We start from the raw sequence: 15,801 nt of genomic DNA, 5'->3' as shown, positions 1-15,801 counted from the left end.
TTAACTATATTGGTGCAGAATTTCTTCATTTGTCCCCACATGCCAAAGAAGCAAAGCACAAAAAGCAGAGCACCCACTCGACACCATAAGATGCCTCTTATTTGACGTCTGCTGAGATTCAAAAGGACATAAAATCCATTCATCAAATTCCACAAACACATAGAATTAAGTGTGTCTAATTATACACGGTTGCGAGGTAGGCAGGTGTTACTTTGAAACGAGACACATCAGTAATTAAAAAGCCCCGTGCAAAAGCCTCCTGTTGAATAATGTAATCAGAGAGATGGTTGGTCAGAGAGATGACTGATCTTTCCCCGAGCAGAGCACCTCTCTTTGTGTCATCCCGATGGGACATAAATGAATGTATCAAATGGTCTCTGCTCCTCTCCGACGCGTCAGGTGTATCCGAGGTTTCAGAGCGAGTCGTGACAGGTTCAAAGAGGCTCGCGCAGGAGACCGCACACCTCTTCAGGGCAGTATATTTGGACTGGGACTGACTTCCAAGTGTGTTGTAACCAGGACTGTGAATCTCAAAGCAGGTTTCTTTTTAAAGAGGTTTTATTGATCCAGGCAGAAAAAGAGAGACACCTTCACTGTATCCGTGCAGTGGAGAGACTCCAGCCCCGCTGTGCACAAAACAACTGGTTCCTTGGATGAACAGCACAACTGTCGGTTCATCGTTTCAAGTGAGGCTGGGTTTGGAACTCGGCTGCTTTGGAGAGAGCAGGAGTGGGGCGACACCTACCTGTGACCTGCAGGTTGTCCCCGCTGACCTCGCACTTCAGGTACAGACGGCCCCTCCGCTCGGTGTAATCAGTTCCACAGAGGCTGGGCACATTCATCACACACTGGTTGTGGACATTCATATCGCAGGCTGCAGGGAAAGAGGCCACAGATTTTAGATATGAGAATAAAACAAACACATTCTCATGGTTTATTTTTTAAATTATGTAATTACCCCCCCCCCTCCCCCAGTGTAGCTTAACGCACTTACTTATGATTTCCAGAAACTGTATGCCTATATACTGGGACATATTTCAATTTCATCATGCATGTCTGGCACAATATTAAAGGATTTTTTTTTCCCCGAGCAGCGTGTGACATGGACAACAGGGCTGACCCAGATTCTGCTATGTGATGTGATGTCATGCGTGCATGATATGTGCGTTAGCCAGCCCAACAAAAAAATGTTGCGGCTCGGAAACAGTTCGCGTTCCCATCACGTCTACAGGTCAGAGAGCAAGAAATTATCGTAGAAAAGTCTGTCTGGAGCTCATTATTACTGCAAGCGTTCCTCCACAGATCTGATACAATAATTCGTCGCTCCGCCTCATTATTTATGTATAGCTGGCAGCAGTCCCGAGGCAGGGCTGGCGACATGTACCAGGTGGAGAAGATACCGAAGAGCTCATTAAGACACGTATGCTAATCCTGTAACACACGATTAAATGAGCGACGGAGGGATATTAACAAAGACGGGGGTCTATTTCTGCTGCGGCCTGAAATAGACCACGGTCGATTTTAATGAGTGGGGAGGAGGGGAGGAGGGGCAGGCCTGTAATATTCAGCCAGGAGGAACAAGTTGTATTTTCAGGAGAATGACGTTGATAAAGCGACGTTTGCAGAGCCACTTTAAGTAAACCGTTATTTTCCACTCATGCCTGATTGACCCCACATGAAGGAAAAGGTTGGATTGATTTCCCTGTTGCTGCGGGCGCTTCCGCACCAGGAGCTCCACCGCTCCAACCAAGCCAGACTGACATTTCTGCTGCTCATTCAAGCTCCAGTATAAGTGTCTATAGCCTAAACATACAAACCCCTTTGACTGTCAGTTGATATGCATTTTACTCATGTGCTCCAGCCAGCAGAGCACGGTTTAAATGTAAAAAGCTCCTTTTGTCTTTGGCGTGTGAAAACTTGAAGAGTTTACACTCACAGTCGCACTTCATGCCCTGGTGGATGAGGCCGTACAGCAGAGAGCCACAGTGGTCACAGAAGGTGGGGCTGCCATAGGTGTGGATCTTAAACTTGTGCTTTGTTCTGGGATCCTGGTGGAGTGAAAGACAAAACGAGAACCTTTTGATGAATCTAAAAGAAAAAATGCAAAATAAATGCATAATCTTTCCACTTACAACATGGTGCCCATTAAGCAGCCCAAACTGGATAAACACTCATTCACACCTGGTTGTAAACACTCCACTTTCTCCTGGGACATGTGACCCTAAGGACTCACCTGGTGGACACCCCCATTAAGTGGTTTCTATGGGCCTTTCGCTACCAGAGGATCTTTAATGGCAGCTATTCATCCAAAACCTCCTCAATGATGGACCTTCAGGTTGACCTTCACTCTATTCCCTATATCGGGAGTAGGGGTTAGGGAAGAGTGCGATTTCAGATAGCCTGATTTTTTTTCTGTACCTCTACAGAGAGAAAAGGCAGCAGAACCGAGAATATCTCCCTGTTTCATCTTTCATTTGAGGAAACACAGGGTCATGGCCTGGGAAGACTAAATCACGCTTAATGGAAGCAGAGTCTCACGAATCGCACTTAAAAATGACAGTATTACACGGCGAGGCGCCACGTTATCTACCGCCACCTTTGACCTCTTGACTACCAGATCCTTCCTTATTATAAGCCTGCTGGGATCGTTCCCTCTTACCAAGATAGAAAAGGTAACAGTCACAACACGTAGACACACATAACACATGGGGTAAAGGACACCGAAAGTGAGGTGGTGTATGATTGCACACTTGATTTCTCATAAACCAAGACTTTTAGACTGATTTGAAATGTTGCCCCCGTGTGGACCTACTGAAACTTAATGTCAGATGCAACCCCCCTCTGACTACTGACTCCCTTAAGATCTAAGAAAACAGCTCCAACACCCCCCCCCCCCCTTCCCCACATCAAGCTGGGAGCAAGAATTCTCTAGATAGTAGCAGTTGGCAGTTGTTGAATGATTCGGGCTGAACCCAAAGAGGATGAAATTTAAAGAGGGTGTTGTTGAAGTGGAAGGTCAGTCGTTCTCATATACGTCCTCCTTTTACTTGCTGATAGTAATTAGAGCCCAGTGAGGGGTCACATGTCTTCTAAATGGGCTTTATTATAGCTGAAAAGAGTCTTTCTAAGACAGGGAGGGAGAGAGAGACAGGCAGACAGAGAGAGAGAGAGAGAGAGAGAGAGAGAAGCCCATTTCACATTAGCCAAAAACCCGTTTAAACTATTGACACTTGACCCTGCAAACGACCTGAGTGTTTATTGACTCGACTCCCATCGCATGCAGCGCCTCCATGGATCAGGGTGCACCGGCTAATTTACACTTTGATGCCCCGTGTCATTGAACTGGATTGGAAGATCGGGAACAAACCGACTGGACACCGAGCCGAAAACTGTACTTCACCAGCTAATTTTGACGTGACAGGGGTCAAACAGAGGGGCCTGCGCCACTCCAACATATCCACCCACACAGCTGATCCTGAAGGATTATCCTTTCACCCTCCTCCCCACACACACACACACACACTTTGCATTATTCTTTCTATTAACAGCATGAATGAGTGATGCTTCTGTCACAGATGAATCACGTGTTCTAATCAAATGTCGTATAAAAGGTGTTGGGTAAACCACGGATAAAGACAAACCCCCCTGAGGGAACAGATTACCAACCTGGATCAGTTATGATGAACATTTAAACGAGGCGCAAGTGCAGGCTTGTTTCTTTGGTGTTGTTTTTTAATCTAAATGGCTCAATGCTGAAGAAAGGTTGCTATGAAGCAAACAATTCTGAATAATTGCCTCCGCAGAATTTCACCCACAAATATGAACATTGTGATAGCAGATGCGGGGCAGGGGTGGTTCTGGCGGTCCTTAAGGAGAGAACAGTGACTGATTGGCCATTTAAAGGTTCACCGAGGTGAGAAATGAAACCTGTAAATGAGTGTACCTGACTTCCCACTACTGGCTGCACCGGTTGTCCATTAACATCATCTCTGTGAACACTGGGATGGAATGGTTTACCCTTGTGGCTTTCTATCCACTATTACAGCCTAATTGGGTCTTAATGGGACATTCAAGACAGACTGGGTGGCGCTGGCTGTCCACGGTCACGGGGTTAACAAGGTGTTACACCAAAATCAATGGGCAAGTCGAACGCTAATCTTTCCACAAGAAAGCAATAATGGTGAAACGAAGCTGGCTGTGGATGTGATGAAGCGAAGAGCTCGATGACGGTCGAACACGAAAGAATTGTTAGATGATACTGACAAAAGTGCAAGAGTCGACTGTCAACAGAGAGAGAAAGCCGCTGAGGGAATCCTGGCCTGACAACAGAAGAATCGTCGTTTTATCATTTATCCAAACTCAGTAACACATGAAAAACAGACTGTATAACGTAGCGCCATGATAGAGCGTATTGTCTCTTATCTACTGGCCAAATGAGCATCTGGCTCACCAAAATAAGTAGATTTGCATGTTAAGGTAGAGATCAAAACAGGCCCACAGTAGATGACAGATCAAAAGGCTCCAGGCTGTCAGATTCGGATGAAAAAGGAGCACAGGGGGGCTCAAATACAGCTGTGCTGCCAGGGATGGTGGCTAATTAGCCAGAGCCTCCAACACGGTTTGATTAGCGAGCGGGACGCTGACCAGTCACTGCTAATGAACAGGTTGGCAGGGTGAGGCTGAGTGGAATCTTCCCAGCAGCTTTGGGAGAAGCCAGGAACAGAAGGTAGATAATATATAATGGGTAAGATAGTTCACTCCTTTACCAAATCTTTCAGTGTAGAAATGATACTGACTGATGTGTAAGTCTGTTGTTAGAGGAGATTTAAAAAACAAAACAAGAGCCTATTGTGATTCGGCCTGGCAGATGGCTTAAATTTCAGTAGCTGTGAGTTGAGACGCACTGCCACCCTTGTGACTGTCGCTTTTTATGTTATTGCATTGGAAGATAGGAAATGACCCCCACAGCAGTAAGAGGCTTGGTATTCAAGAGACTCCACCGGCCTCCTACGGAGTCCAAAGAGACCCACCTGATGTGACATTTACAGCAAGGAGGGACAGAGAAGGAGGAGGAGGAGGCTGTGTTTTTAATGCGTCGAACCCCCGCTGATCTTACCGCTGCCTAAGGGTGAGTACTTACCTCACAACCTCGCGTTCTCCTCCAACAAATGCACCCGTTCCCTCCCTTTCCCTCCCTCACAGGTGAAAGAGGTGACGTTTGAAAGAAGCAAGGCGCAGTTGATCCGTGTTTGTGTTTACTGTACATGCAGCCATGCGAGGAAAGACACGGCGCACTGTTGGCTCCAAATCTCAAATGTTGTTGAACAGATGAGCAAATGTTTGACAAGTGCACTCCTAAAGACCTGCAGTGTTTTATTTGCCTTCATAATCATCCTCTAGAGATGATTGGCAAGCTGAAGAAGTTCTTATGTTACTGAGCCAAACTGGATTCTTTCAACACGCAGGTGAGTTGTTTAAAAGACGGTATTCCATAAAACCGTGGTTAAATATGTGGCACTATACTCAGAGTCCCTTTCAAAGCCTCGTCACACCGTTTTGATGCTGGTGACACCCGGCCGCCGTGTAAATAAAAGCGTTCAAACGTGATCGGCAGAACATGACGGAGAGTCGGCGACCTGGCCTCAACCCTCTCCTTCAAACCCTGAAACCAATTGAGCGAGCGACCAAAAGGAACGGCGTCTAGTGTCCCAACACCGTGCCGCACTGTGAGAGGGCCCCTGCACAACCAGTCACCAACAGCACTTCACTAACAATGGAATAACACAGCAGCTATTTTTGCCTTTAGTCCCAGGGAATGCTACAGCTCCTGCTTATTACACCATCTCTGTCATTTCTAAGTATCATCCTCGTTAGTGTTAGCGGGTGCTAACTGTGTGCTGTGTCACACGTGTCAGTGTCGCCACTCACAGGCCTGTTATCTTACTGTTTATACAGATACAACTTTGTGTCCCTATTATGCTTCTGGAATGTCTACACAGACCATCGAGGTACAACAGGTCTGCACTAAACAGACTGCTTAAACGAGGACTTACATAATAGAGGGCTGCAATTCCTCACTGCACAGCGCAGCAGCAGGCCACTACATGCATTTTATATATATATATATATATGTAGAAGTAAAAGCTGCAGCCTACATGGGAGAGTAAGATGAAACTATCGCTTATTCAGACCTGAGGTGTTGGGCTTGGCACGTTACTATTTTTAGCTTATAAATCGCTACCCTGATTCCTCTTGACCTTTTTGCTAAGCTGCTGAGTGTTGAGGGGAAGAACAGGTTGACACCACCTCTCACAAGGGGCTTTCCTTGCCTTGTTGTAGCTGTTAATACATCTGTCTTAGCCCAGAGCTCCAGATAATAGCCGACAGCTCCGGATGATAGCCGACAGCTCATGGCTGACACTTTTTGTTATGGTCAAGCTACAGAATTCATTTTGTCAGAAAGTCAGAAAAATGGTTCTTATTTGATTTGAGGTCAACTTTCTTTCTTTCTTTTTACAAACCGTTTATGTCACTCAATCATAAGTGTAATTTTTAACTGGCTAAAGGACACTTTTCTGTAGTTGGCTCTAGAATAGCTGAACTGAACAAGGATCCCAGGTCTACTCTCCATCCTTTACATACATCACATGCTGTACAAAACACAACTCCTAAAACAGAAGGCTCATGCAAAGCTGCAGACTTTTAAAGCCATTCCACAGAATGTAATCAAACAAAAATGGGGTTTTAACTAAACTAGTTTTAGTAAAACCAAAAAAAGACAGTTCTTCGGATCAAGTGTAATGCCAGAATAAGACACGGACCATCTGTTCGGTGCTTCATAATGAGCAGAAGTTAGATGTGTTTCAAAGTTAAACTCTTGGCAGTCTTATTTCATTATAATGAGCCACCTGACAGGGCCCCGGAACTGTGCAATGGACTGCAGACAACTTATTCAAAGTTAACTCTATCAATTGTGTTTCATTTGTGGTCTGTATGTGTGCACATGGGGAGTTCACTTTGGAACAGAGAAACAAAGGATAAGGTTGTTAGCCTAATTCCGAATAATTCCAAAAGGTGTAGTTCTCCAGCCACAATGGAAGCTTGCCATGGGAAAGCGTCATAGTCCAGACATTAGTTTAAAATAAAAAAAACTTAATTTTGCCAATCATATGAGCAAAGTACTTGTTGAAAATGTCCAAATTATGTGTTACCTTATCACAATGACCATAAATGGACAGTAAACATAGGTAGAGAGAACAGGGAGTCCGAGGAGAGAGGGGGGAAGAAGAGCTGACGTATCTCTACTGTTCTATTTCTAGACATTCAGACTTACTGCTGGTTCAGCCACAGGCCTCGTCGTTATGTGTCAGGTCAAACTGAGACTTCAGAACCTCTCAGCGTTCTGTTACAAGCAGTTTTATCTCATTGGGTTAATGACATTTTAGGGAGAAACAATGTTGAGTGAGGTTGAAACAAGGCTGCCTGCCAGGATGAATGGTGTGTTTGTTCTTCTACCAGAATGCACATTTCACTGGCAAAATAGGGACATGGCTGTTTCACAAGGTCTGTTCGAAGCCTGTGAAGAGATGTGAGGGTTAGGCGTTTAGTTGTGACCATCCTCGTAAAAGGCATGTGCAGCGGTGGCCAAGCCGGTCCTGGGAGAGCTGCACTCCAGCGGGGTTTTCTGTCCTACTGGTAGACAACTGCTGTCACCATGGGAACTAGTGCAGTGCCATTTCTAGTGCAGTGACAAGTATGTCAGGAGGACACACTTTGAAGTATGTACTTTCTGTCAATGGAAGATTCTTGTGAGAGAGACAGAAAGACAATACACACCTGAAGGACTTTCAGGCTGTGAGTAACTATGCAGCCTTTTTGTCCGTCTTTCCTTAAGTGCGTTACATGTACACGAGGAAACCAAAGAGTTCGATTACATAAATTGCACGTGGACACCGGGAACTGGAATCGGCTCAGAATAGCCAGGATGTAGCCGGTCTACCTCCCCGAGATAGCTTGGTTTTGAGTCAACTTATGAAAGCACGTGGACAGCAAGCCAGCCTATGTGATCTGAGCGTTTTCCTTATATTTTGCTACCCAAAAGATTTGAAAGCATGGATGGGCGACTGGTTGTATCCTCTGTGAACCCACTGCGCTGTGCGTACCACCATTAACACAGGGCTACAAAAGCAGCCTACAAACAGTAGCCAAGAACTGATGCTTAAACCGCTGCCGCTGATTTAGTTGAGGCTGCTACCGTGTTGGTTAACGTCTTTATAGACTGTTTTGGTGTGATGTAAAAGGTCAACCGGTGTGGCGTAAAAAGTCCAGTTGCATAAATTATGAAGGCCAGTTGCCAGAGGTTCAGTCATATTTAGATGTGCATGTGAACACACTCACTGAGGAGAATCTCCCATCCATTGTTGGTGTGAAAAGTTCTCCATCTCCACACTTTGGGTCTTCGTTACCGCTGACCGAGACTCTTCTGCCCCAACAGAGGGCAGCAGAAAGTGTTTCTACCCTTGTCCAGATCTGTGTCCAGCTACAGCTCTGTCTCTGAGCTCTTCAGGCAGTTCTCATGACCTTGTGGTTCTCATTTTTGCTTTGAGATGCACGACAAGCTGTAAAGCTTTACCTAGACAGGTGTGTACCTTCAAAATCAGGTCCAAACCCTTCTATTCAATACACTATTACTCGGATGAAGATACAGAACCACCTCAAAGTTGAACAAAAGGAAAGGAAGGTCGCTCTACAGCCTCCATGAGGGTGACGGCAACGACTGTAAATACATATTAGGAAATCAAATCAAATCAATCTTTATTTATATAGCGTCTTATACAATCAAAATTGTTTCAAGGCGCTTTCCAGAATCCAAGGGCCTGACCCCAGACAAGCAACAGTGGCAAGGAAAAACTCCCCTTTAACAGGAAGAAACCTTGAGCAGGACCTTGAGGAGAGGAGAGGAGAGGAGAGGAGAGGAGAGGAGAGGAGAGGAGAGGAGAGGAGAGGAGAGGAAACCATGACCCAGTGGGCGGGTGACCGAGGCCTGTCAGGTGATCAAATGGCACCAGGTTCCAGGAGAAAGCTGAAGTCCACCTAGAGGAGCATGAACTCCTGCTGATTGCAGCTCTCATAGGCCTGGTTTGACCAACCCCGGACTACAGAACGCATTTTGTCAACAAGAGTCCCCACAAAAATAGAAGTATATGCGTCTAATAATCAATTATTAGTTATGAATAACCCATCAAGGGTGACGGTGTGTCTAATTTCCAGTCCACCGAGGTGTGATTATTTACTCTAACTAAAGTAAAAAGTATGGAAGGCTTTTTGTTCTCATCGAGAAAGTTAACAGAAGGGTTTCAGACTGTTCACATGGCTGGATGATATCAATAGTTTACCAAAAATATCACATCTCTCGGTAATATAATGAGACTTCGGTTATTTTGCATTGATCTGACATGAAGCAAATCCTGACGTACCAACATTCGACTTTATTTTCCCAGCATCTTAAATGCCAGACGTCCACCAGATTTACACTCATTTCTGTTTATTGTTAGCAACAAATCTGCCATATAATGTTGCTGAGCGAAAAGAGCTTTCACACCTATTGTGCATAAATATTAATAGAAGGACAGTCGAATAGAGCCGTTTATTTCGTCTCTGTAAACAACTTCCTGGACGGCTCTGCGTGTCGCGGGGCATTGGAACTCAAATTAACATACATTCATCTGAGACGCTGCTGCCTGTGAAACTGGAGCTGTTTTGTGTGATATCAACACACATCAAGATGGAGGTCTAAAGGGGGTGTACACCCACATGTGTTTATATAAGTTAATGTCCCCACAGGAGGTTTAATTCTGGCTCAGAGCTGAGGGAGTTTATGAGGCCCTGTCAGCCAGAGAAGCACAAGCCAGGAGCAAACATCCAGCTGAGATGTGCCGTCACCATTCAGTGGGAATATTCCAGCAAACTTTTATTATTGCCTACAGCACATTGGTCACATGTCTCGCCACGGTCTTCCAGGCTGAAACTAAGCTGAAATCAAACAATGACAAATTGTGATTTGTTTTTTGCCCTTCATCTGAATGTTTGCCTAGTAACTGATGACTGTGGATATCATAGCAGGACAAACAGCATTCAAAAACCTGAGCAAGTTGATTCATGGGTTCGGCTCTGCTTGTACAGGCTTGACTCCACTGGACACTAAACTACAGGAGTACATTCTCCTATTCCCTGCGGAAGTACAAGCGTAGCCGTTATGCATGTCCTCTCCCTTTCACATTCTGGGATCGACTGTTCCTACTGGCCAAACAGACAATCTGCCACTGCCAGATCAAACAAACTGAGCATCGAGTTTCTTTGTATCCGTGTTTCTCTGGAAAGCGTGAGCTCTCAAAAGCTTCTGCCTTGATTCAACGCAGCGAGGGGGCAGAGACACAGATAGAGGGGCCTGACCTCCACTCAGACAAACAAAGGCTGAATATTACATCTCTCACAACTACGTACTGTGGAAAATGGGAACTTCCCACAGCGGTGTGTAAATGAAAAAAACTCTGCAGCCTAAGTCGATTTGTCATGCCGGCATGAACGTCTCTTCCCCCGCCTTTGGGCTGAGGGTGCTGCATCACCCCCTGTTGACAGGATATGGCGCTCTTTCTTACACTGTCTGTACCAGATGTTACACGATGCAGTAGCGTTTCAACTCCTTTCCAGTGACATGTACGCTGCACCAGCACAATATCACAGTATGTTCTCACACTACAATCAGTCTTTATGTATCACTGTGCAAATTAGGAAATAATAACCCAGCAGCGGTTCAGTTTGGCATCATTGGCTCTGAAGTTTCACCTTGTACGCGCTGTCAGAGGGAGGAATTACCAGAATCAAAAAGCCAGAAATCCATTTCTAACCTTAGGCTAGTAACTAATCTGATTTAAGCAAAAGGAGTTGCCATTTGATAATGATATCAAAAGAGAATTGCTGGTGAGGGTCGTGTACAGGAGCCGTCTCTATGGTCGCCACGACTGCACAGTGCCAGGAGGTTCTTGCACGTCTGTTTTAATACATAAAATTAAAGATGAGGGCCTAATTGGCTGTGACAACTCGTGATACCCGGCATCAGTGTGGCTCCGTTGCAGTTTAATCTCGTTTTCAATTCCCCAGAACCTCTGTAATGACAGTGTTTGTCCCTGGTCTCATCACCACGGCACCTATTTTCCCCAGAGCTGCTGGAGTCTGCCAAAACCGGCTCCTCTTGTGAATTTGCCCTTTTAAATATTAGGTCATTCCTGCCAATGGCTTCAATCAACAATGATACTCTAATCACCCCAGGAACCACATCCATCCAGCAGAGGCAAGGCTGCGTTACATAAAGGCCACTTAAAAGGAATTAGAGTCTTTTCTGGGTCTTCTTTTAGCTCTGCAAACCTGTCATGTCACCCTCCAGTCAGATGTGCCTGTTCTCAAGTACAGACGACAGAAAGGGCAGTGTTGCAGTTTAACTCTGTTAGCCTGTCATGGGTATCGGTGTGTGTGAGAGTGTGTGCGAGGGTGAAATCAGTGCTGAGGTCATGTGGGCTGCACTGGTTAAATGGACATCAATGATGCAGCAGCCACACACACACTCGAACAAATGGAGCATTTAAACTCCTCTGTTTCATCTGCTGGGTCCCTGTAGTGAACTGGGAGGCTCATGCATAATGCACACTCTTGTCGAGCACTACACTTTGGATCCTACTGGTAATATTACATTCAAGTTCATCTGTTACAGCAAGTGTGAGCACTGTTCTCAGCTGACCAGCCACAGACAGCAACTCAGTGTTGCGCTGACTCCAAAGTGGGACCTTTGACTCAAAAACCAGTCAAGTGTGACTGAACACTTGCCTTGTTTCAGCGGTGAGGCTGACATTCAGCGGGCCTGACCCTGTTTCTTTATGTAATGTTAAAAAGGGAGATTTTTCCCCAAACGTGAGAATTTATTAGCACTGTATTTTATATATATTTATATATATTATTTAGGAGTTTGTAGACTTCAGAAGGTTCTTGCATGTGTCCAGAGTTGGGGGAGTACTGTGTCCAAAAGCTAGAGAATTCCAAATCTATCTATGGTCATTCTGAGATGACTGCGGGGGTGTGAGCAGGCCAGCGTCAGAGGACTCGAGGATGAGGGGACTAGCTTTCAAGAGATGATGAGGAAGAAGAGCATGAACCGGTGAATGAGGGTTTGGGTGATGCGCTGCCAGAGTTTAGTACAGGTGAGAGCTGGAGCTGCGGACTTTTGGACACGTCAGGGCCCATCTAGGGCTGGATCCTGTTGGTGTAATCCAGAGTAAAGGTTACGGAGGGCAGGGTGAAGGTTTCAGTTATATGATCTGAAATAAATCATCAGAGTCTGGAGGTGTTCTTGAGGTTAAATAAAGACATCTTGAGGTAGTTGAGGGTGCACTGCAGATGTCTAGCACTTAACGATACATCTCCAAACCCCTGAATCAGGGCTTTAGTTGTGACAAACGTGAGCGTAGTTTAATTACTGCCGAGTACATGGGCTGTTGATCCAGCCTTTGACCAGGGCGTTGGGGGGAAGTTGAGAGGATCACTTCATGCTGATGTAAAGGAGTGGAAGTTATTAGGCTTTGTGCATTTATATTAATTACTGTTTGTAAATTATTTCTCCTTTTTGATTTCATTTTCTTGTCCTTCCAGCCCCTTCTTTATTACAGGTACCTTATTTTTATTTACTATTTTCATAATTAACGGCAATAATGCGTGGAAGAAATGTGTTACAAATATTTTTTGCTGCAAACACCTAAAAGAAAATAGAAATGTGGCGCATCTACGCAACCGGTGTAAAAATGTCTTGTCTGTGCATATTTGCAGCCTTCAAACACCCCGAGGTGGTTGTAAAAGGAAAACGCTGATTGGGATTGTGTCCCATTACAGCAAGTGTGGTCACACGTGACAAGTTTGCTACTAAAACAGCCGTGCATCTCTGGAAATATGAAACATGCGTCGTAAAGGTAGCTTCGATACTGCAGATCTTCAGGATATTTGCTGGCCATGGGAGTTATTGCTTCCCTAGATTGCACGCCTGGGAGGCAGCAAGACATCCAATATGTGTGGTTGCTCATGGCAACAACAGTCATGCGTATTAAAAAAAGCATAACAAAAGGGTAAATAAAAAATTCATATTCTTTCGAGTGGCAAAATAAATCATGGCTACATTAAGGTATGACGCCACGAACGCAAGATTTAAAACAGGAATCAAAATAAACTAAAAAGGTAAAAACAGCCCTTTTATTTTCTAATAATAAAATTGCTCAAGCGAACATGAGTATTTTATTTTTGTGAATGGTGGTTGAGACTGTAGCTGCAAAAGCTTCCATGTTGTCCACAGCATGCTCTATTTAAAGAGGCTGGTTTTATGGTCTTGAATGGCACACTGACATATCTCCAGTTACAGCAACCGGTACTGCAGGCTACACACGAAGAGAAGCTAAGGAGAAGCCACGTTACAGCGTGAAAGACCAGAGAACACAAGAGAGAGCGTTTATTGGAGTGTTATTGTTTGTTCGGCTGTCGGTTTCATGACATCTGTGCAACCAGATACAGGTGCAATAGCTTAATCCTCTGTTCTTTCCCATCTGTCTTACAGAACGGGCCAGTAATCAACCAAAAAATACTTTTAATCTTAATCCAGCCCAGCGGGTCAAGATTTTAAAATTCTTCAGACGCCAAAATGTGTGCCTGAGTTTGAGGATAGAGTCACTCGGGCACCAGCTGCTGCGGTGATTTCATCACAAGGGGACAGATAATAACGTCTGAATGTAGTCTGAGTAGCCGAGCAACTCCAGGCTAGGTGCATGCAAAGTGCTCCTGAGCTCACAAGACAGGAATACATGCAGATCTATCTCAATACAAGAGACATCCAGTTTAGAAAAAAAGGGCTGGTCAGGCTGATGTGTTGGTGGGACTGTGCATTCTTCCAGAACAATCAAAGGCATCTCCTCCTCAACCATCACGTGAGAGGCAACAGCTGAGCTCAGTTTACTTACGTCTGTGTCGGGCCCCTTATCAGCTCCCGGGCAGGAGAACGTGACAAGTTCATGGCACCTCTTGTGGACCACAAAACAGCAAACTGCAGAGGGAAGAAAGACACAAAAAGGCAGCGTTTAGACAGGGGAGACGAAGAGAGATAAGGGCAGGAATATCAAGACGGGAGGACAAAGAAAAGGGGGATGGAGCGATATGGACAAAATTCAACGTCATTGTTGGGACAGGCTGATGTTGGATACATGCAGCTGATAAACGTGTCCAGACTGGGCTCTTCTTCGTGTGCCCAGATGGCCTCCGGGTACAGTGTCACATTATCATGTTCTGAGATCCAGAACCGAGTGCGACACCTCCTGTAGCCGACCCGACCTCAAAGACGCCGTTACTGTGTCTCAAACGCAGCCTCAGACAGGGCGTAAAAGCTGGTTGATTGGGATAACCCCATCTATCTGTTTAAACAGATGAATAGATCCCTAGATAGACCGATAAATATGTATAGATAGATAGGAAAAAGGTCCAAATGACACTTCCGCATCACTGCCTTCCCTTCTGAGATAAGATCACTCGTCCCTCACTGGTCTCAGCGCTTACACTCAAGACTCAAGCTGAGAGCATCTGGTGGTTTTTGGTAGTATTCACTTAGCACTGAGTAGTCTCCATTAGCGGGTCATGTTTCATCGGTGATGCAGTGCAGTCATAGATGTTTTTGCAGGATTTTACACTATGTATAATAGCTATCTGACGAAGCTATTGTGTTTTTACAGCTTAAACTAGATTGTTTTCTTCCTAAAATTGGCTCCTATAGAGCACATTGAGTGCTTGAGCTGCAGATAAATTCAGCAGATGAAGCATTCTCACAATAAACTCTACTGTCATACGTGCGTATAAATTAACTCCTATACAACTTTTATGTTTCCGTTTAGTATAAAATAAGCAACATTACCATTACCAGGCTCAAAGTACTCCGCAGGCATCATTCTTCACACCAGTCGTTCAGAGGAAGTGTTTGCATTGCCACTTAGAGAGAAATTTACTGCTAGCAGGGTGCACCCTGAATCAGTCTGATTGGCTTTTAATTAAGCTGGAAGCAAAGTGATCAATACTTACTGACAATATGTTTGAGAAGCACCATATGAAAATATATGTCAACACGAGAGATTATAGCGTCAGGTGGTGTGTTCAGTGGGTGTTAATGATGTAAAAATGTCGAAGTGCAAAAAGTTTAAGCATCTACATGGTTTGTATTGAGCGTGTGTGTGTGTGTGTGTGTGTGTGTGTGCTAGCGTAAACAATGTCACAAACAGTGCCCTGTTGGGTCAATGCCAGCAGGATCGTTTAGACAGCTGTCCCAGATACCAGCTTCATTTGAAAGGCATCCCAAATACAGTTGACCCTTAAACATAAACTTTTATTTCATAAAAGAGCCAACGAAGCGATTGTTCATGACCCCAGGTCACCCTGTTTTCCCCGTGGAACATCTCTTTTTTTGGCTGTTTGGGCATTTTGAGGAGCACCCAATAACACTGAGCAGAAATGAAACCTAACAACAGGTTGGCAGATCAATACACACCCCACAGAGACCCATCACAACACCACAAGTCAAACCTCAACTTCCCTCATATGCCCCCTATAGGACCAATCATTCAGAGTGGTCGATACACAGCCGGAAGCATAAATGCCAATAGCCCAACACCAAAATGCAAACCAGGCAGGCCATAAATCTCAATGGCACATTCCCTCCTGATTGATACTGGA

At 45.0% G+C, this 15,801-nt stretch overlaps 1 protein-coding gene across 1 annotated transcript in view; it reads right to left on the bottom strand.

Annotated features, from left to right (window-relative positions):
- LOC101064815 (protein kinase C alpha type) overlaps positions 1–15,801 on the bottom strand; it is a 63,881-nt gene that overhangs the window by 27,457 nt on the left and 20,623 nt on the right. The window contains exons 3-5 of the mRNA XM_003978205.3: positions 14,049–14,131; positions 1,937–2,048; positions 746–874 (exon numbers count right to left, since the gene is read on the bottom strand). Of these exons, the coding sequence (XP_003978254.2) occupies positions 746–874; positions 1,937–2,048; positions 14,049–14,131 (324 nt within the window). The remainder of the gene's footprint in view (positions 1–745; positions 875–1,936; positions 2,049–14,048; positions 14,132–15,801) is intronic.

The sequence above is a fragment of the Takifugu rubripes genome, chromosome 17 (assembly GCF_901000725.2).
Source record: "Takifugu rubripes chromosome 17, fTakRub1.2, whole genome shotgun sequence".
Classification (NCBI taxonomy): Eukaryota; Metazoa; Chordata; class Actinopteri; order Tetraodontiformes; family Tetraodontidae; genus Takifugu; species Takifugu rubripes.
This window is presented reverse-complemented; position numbering and strand designations above follow the sequence as displayed.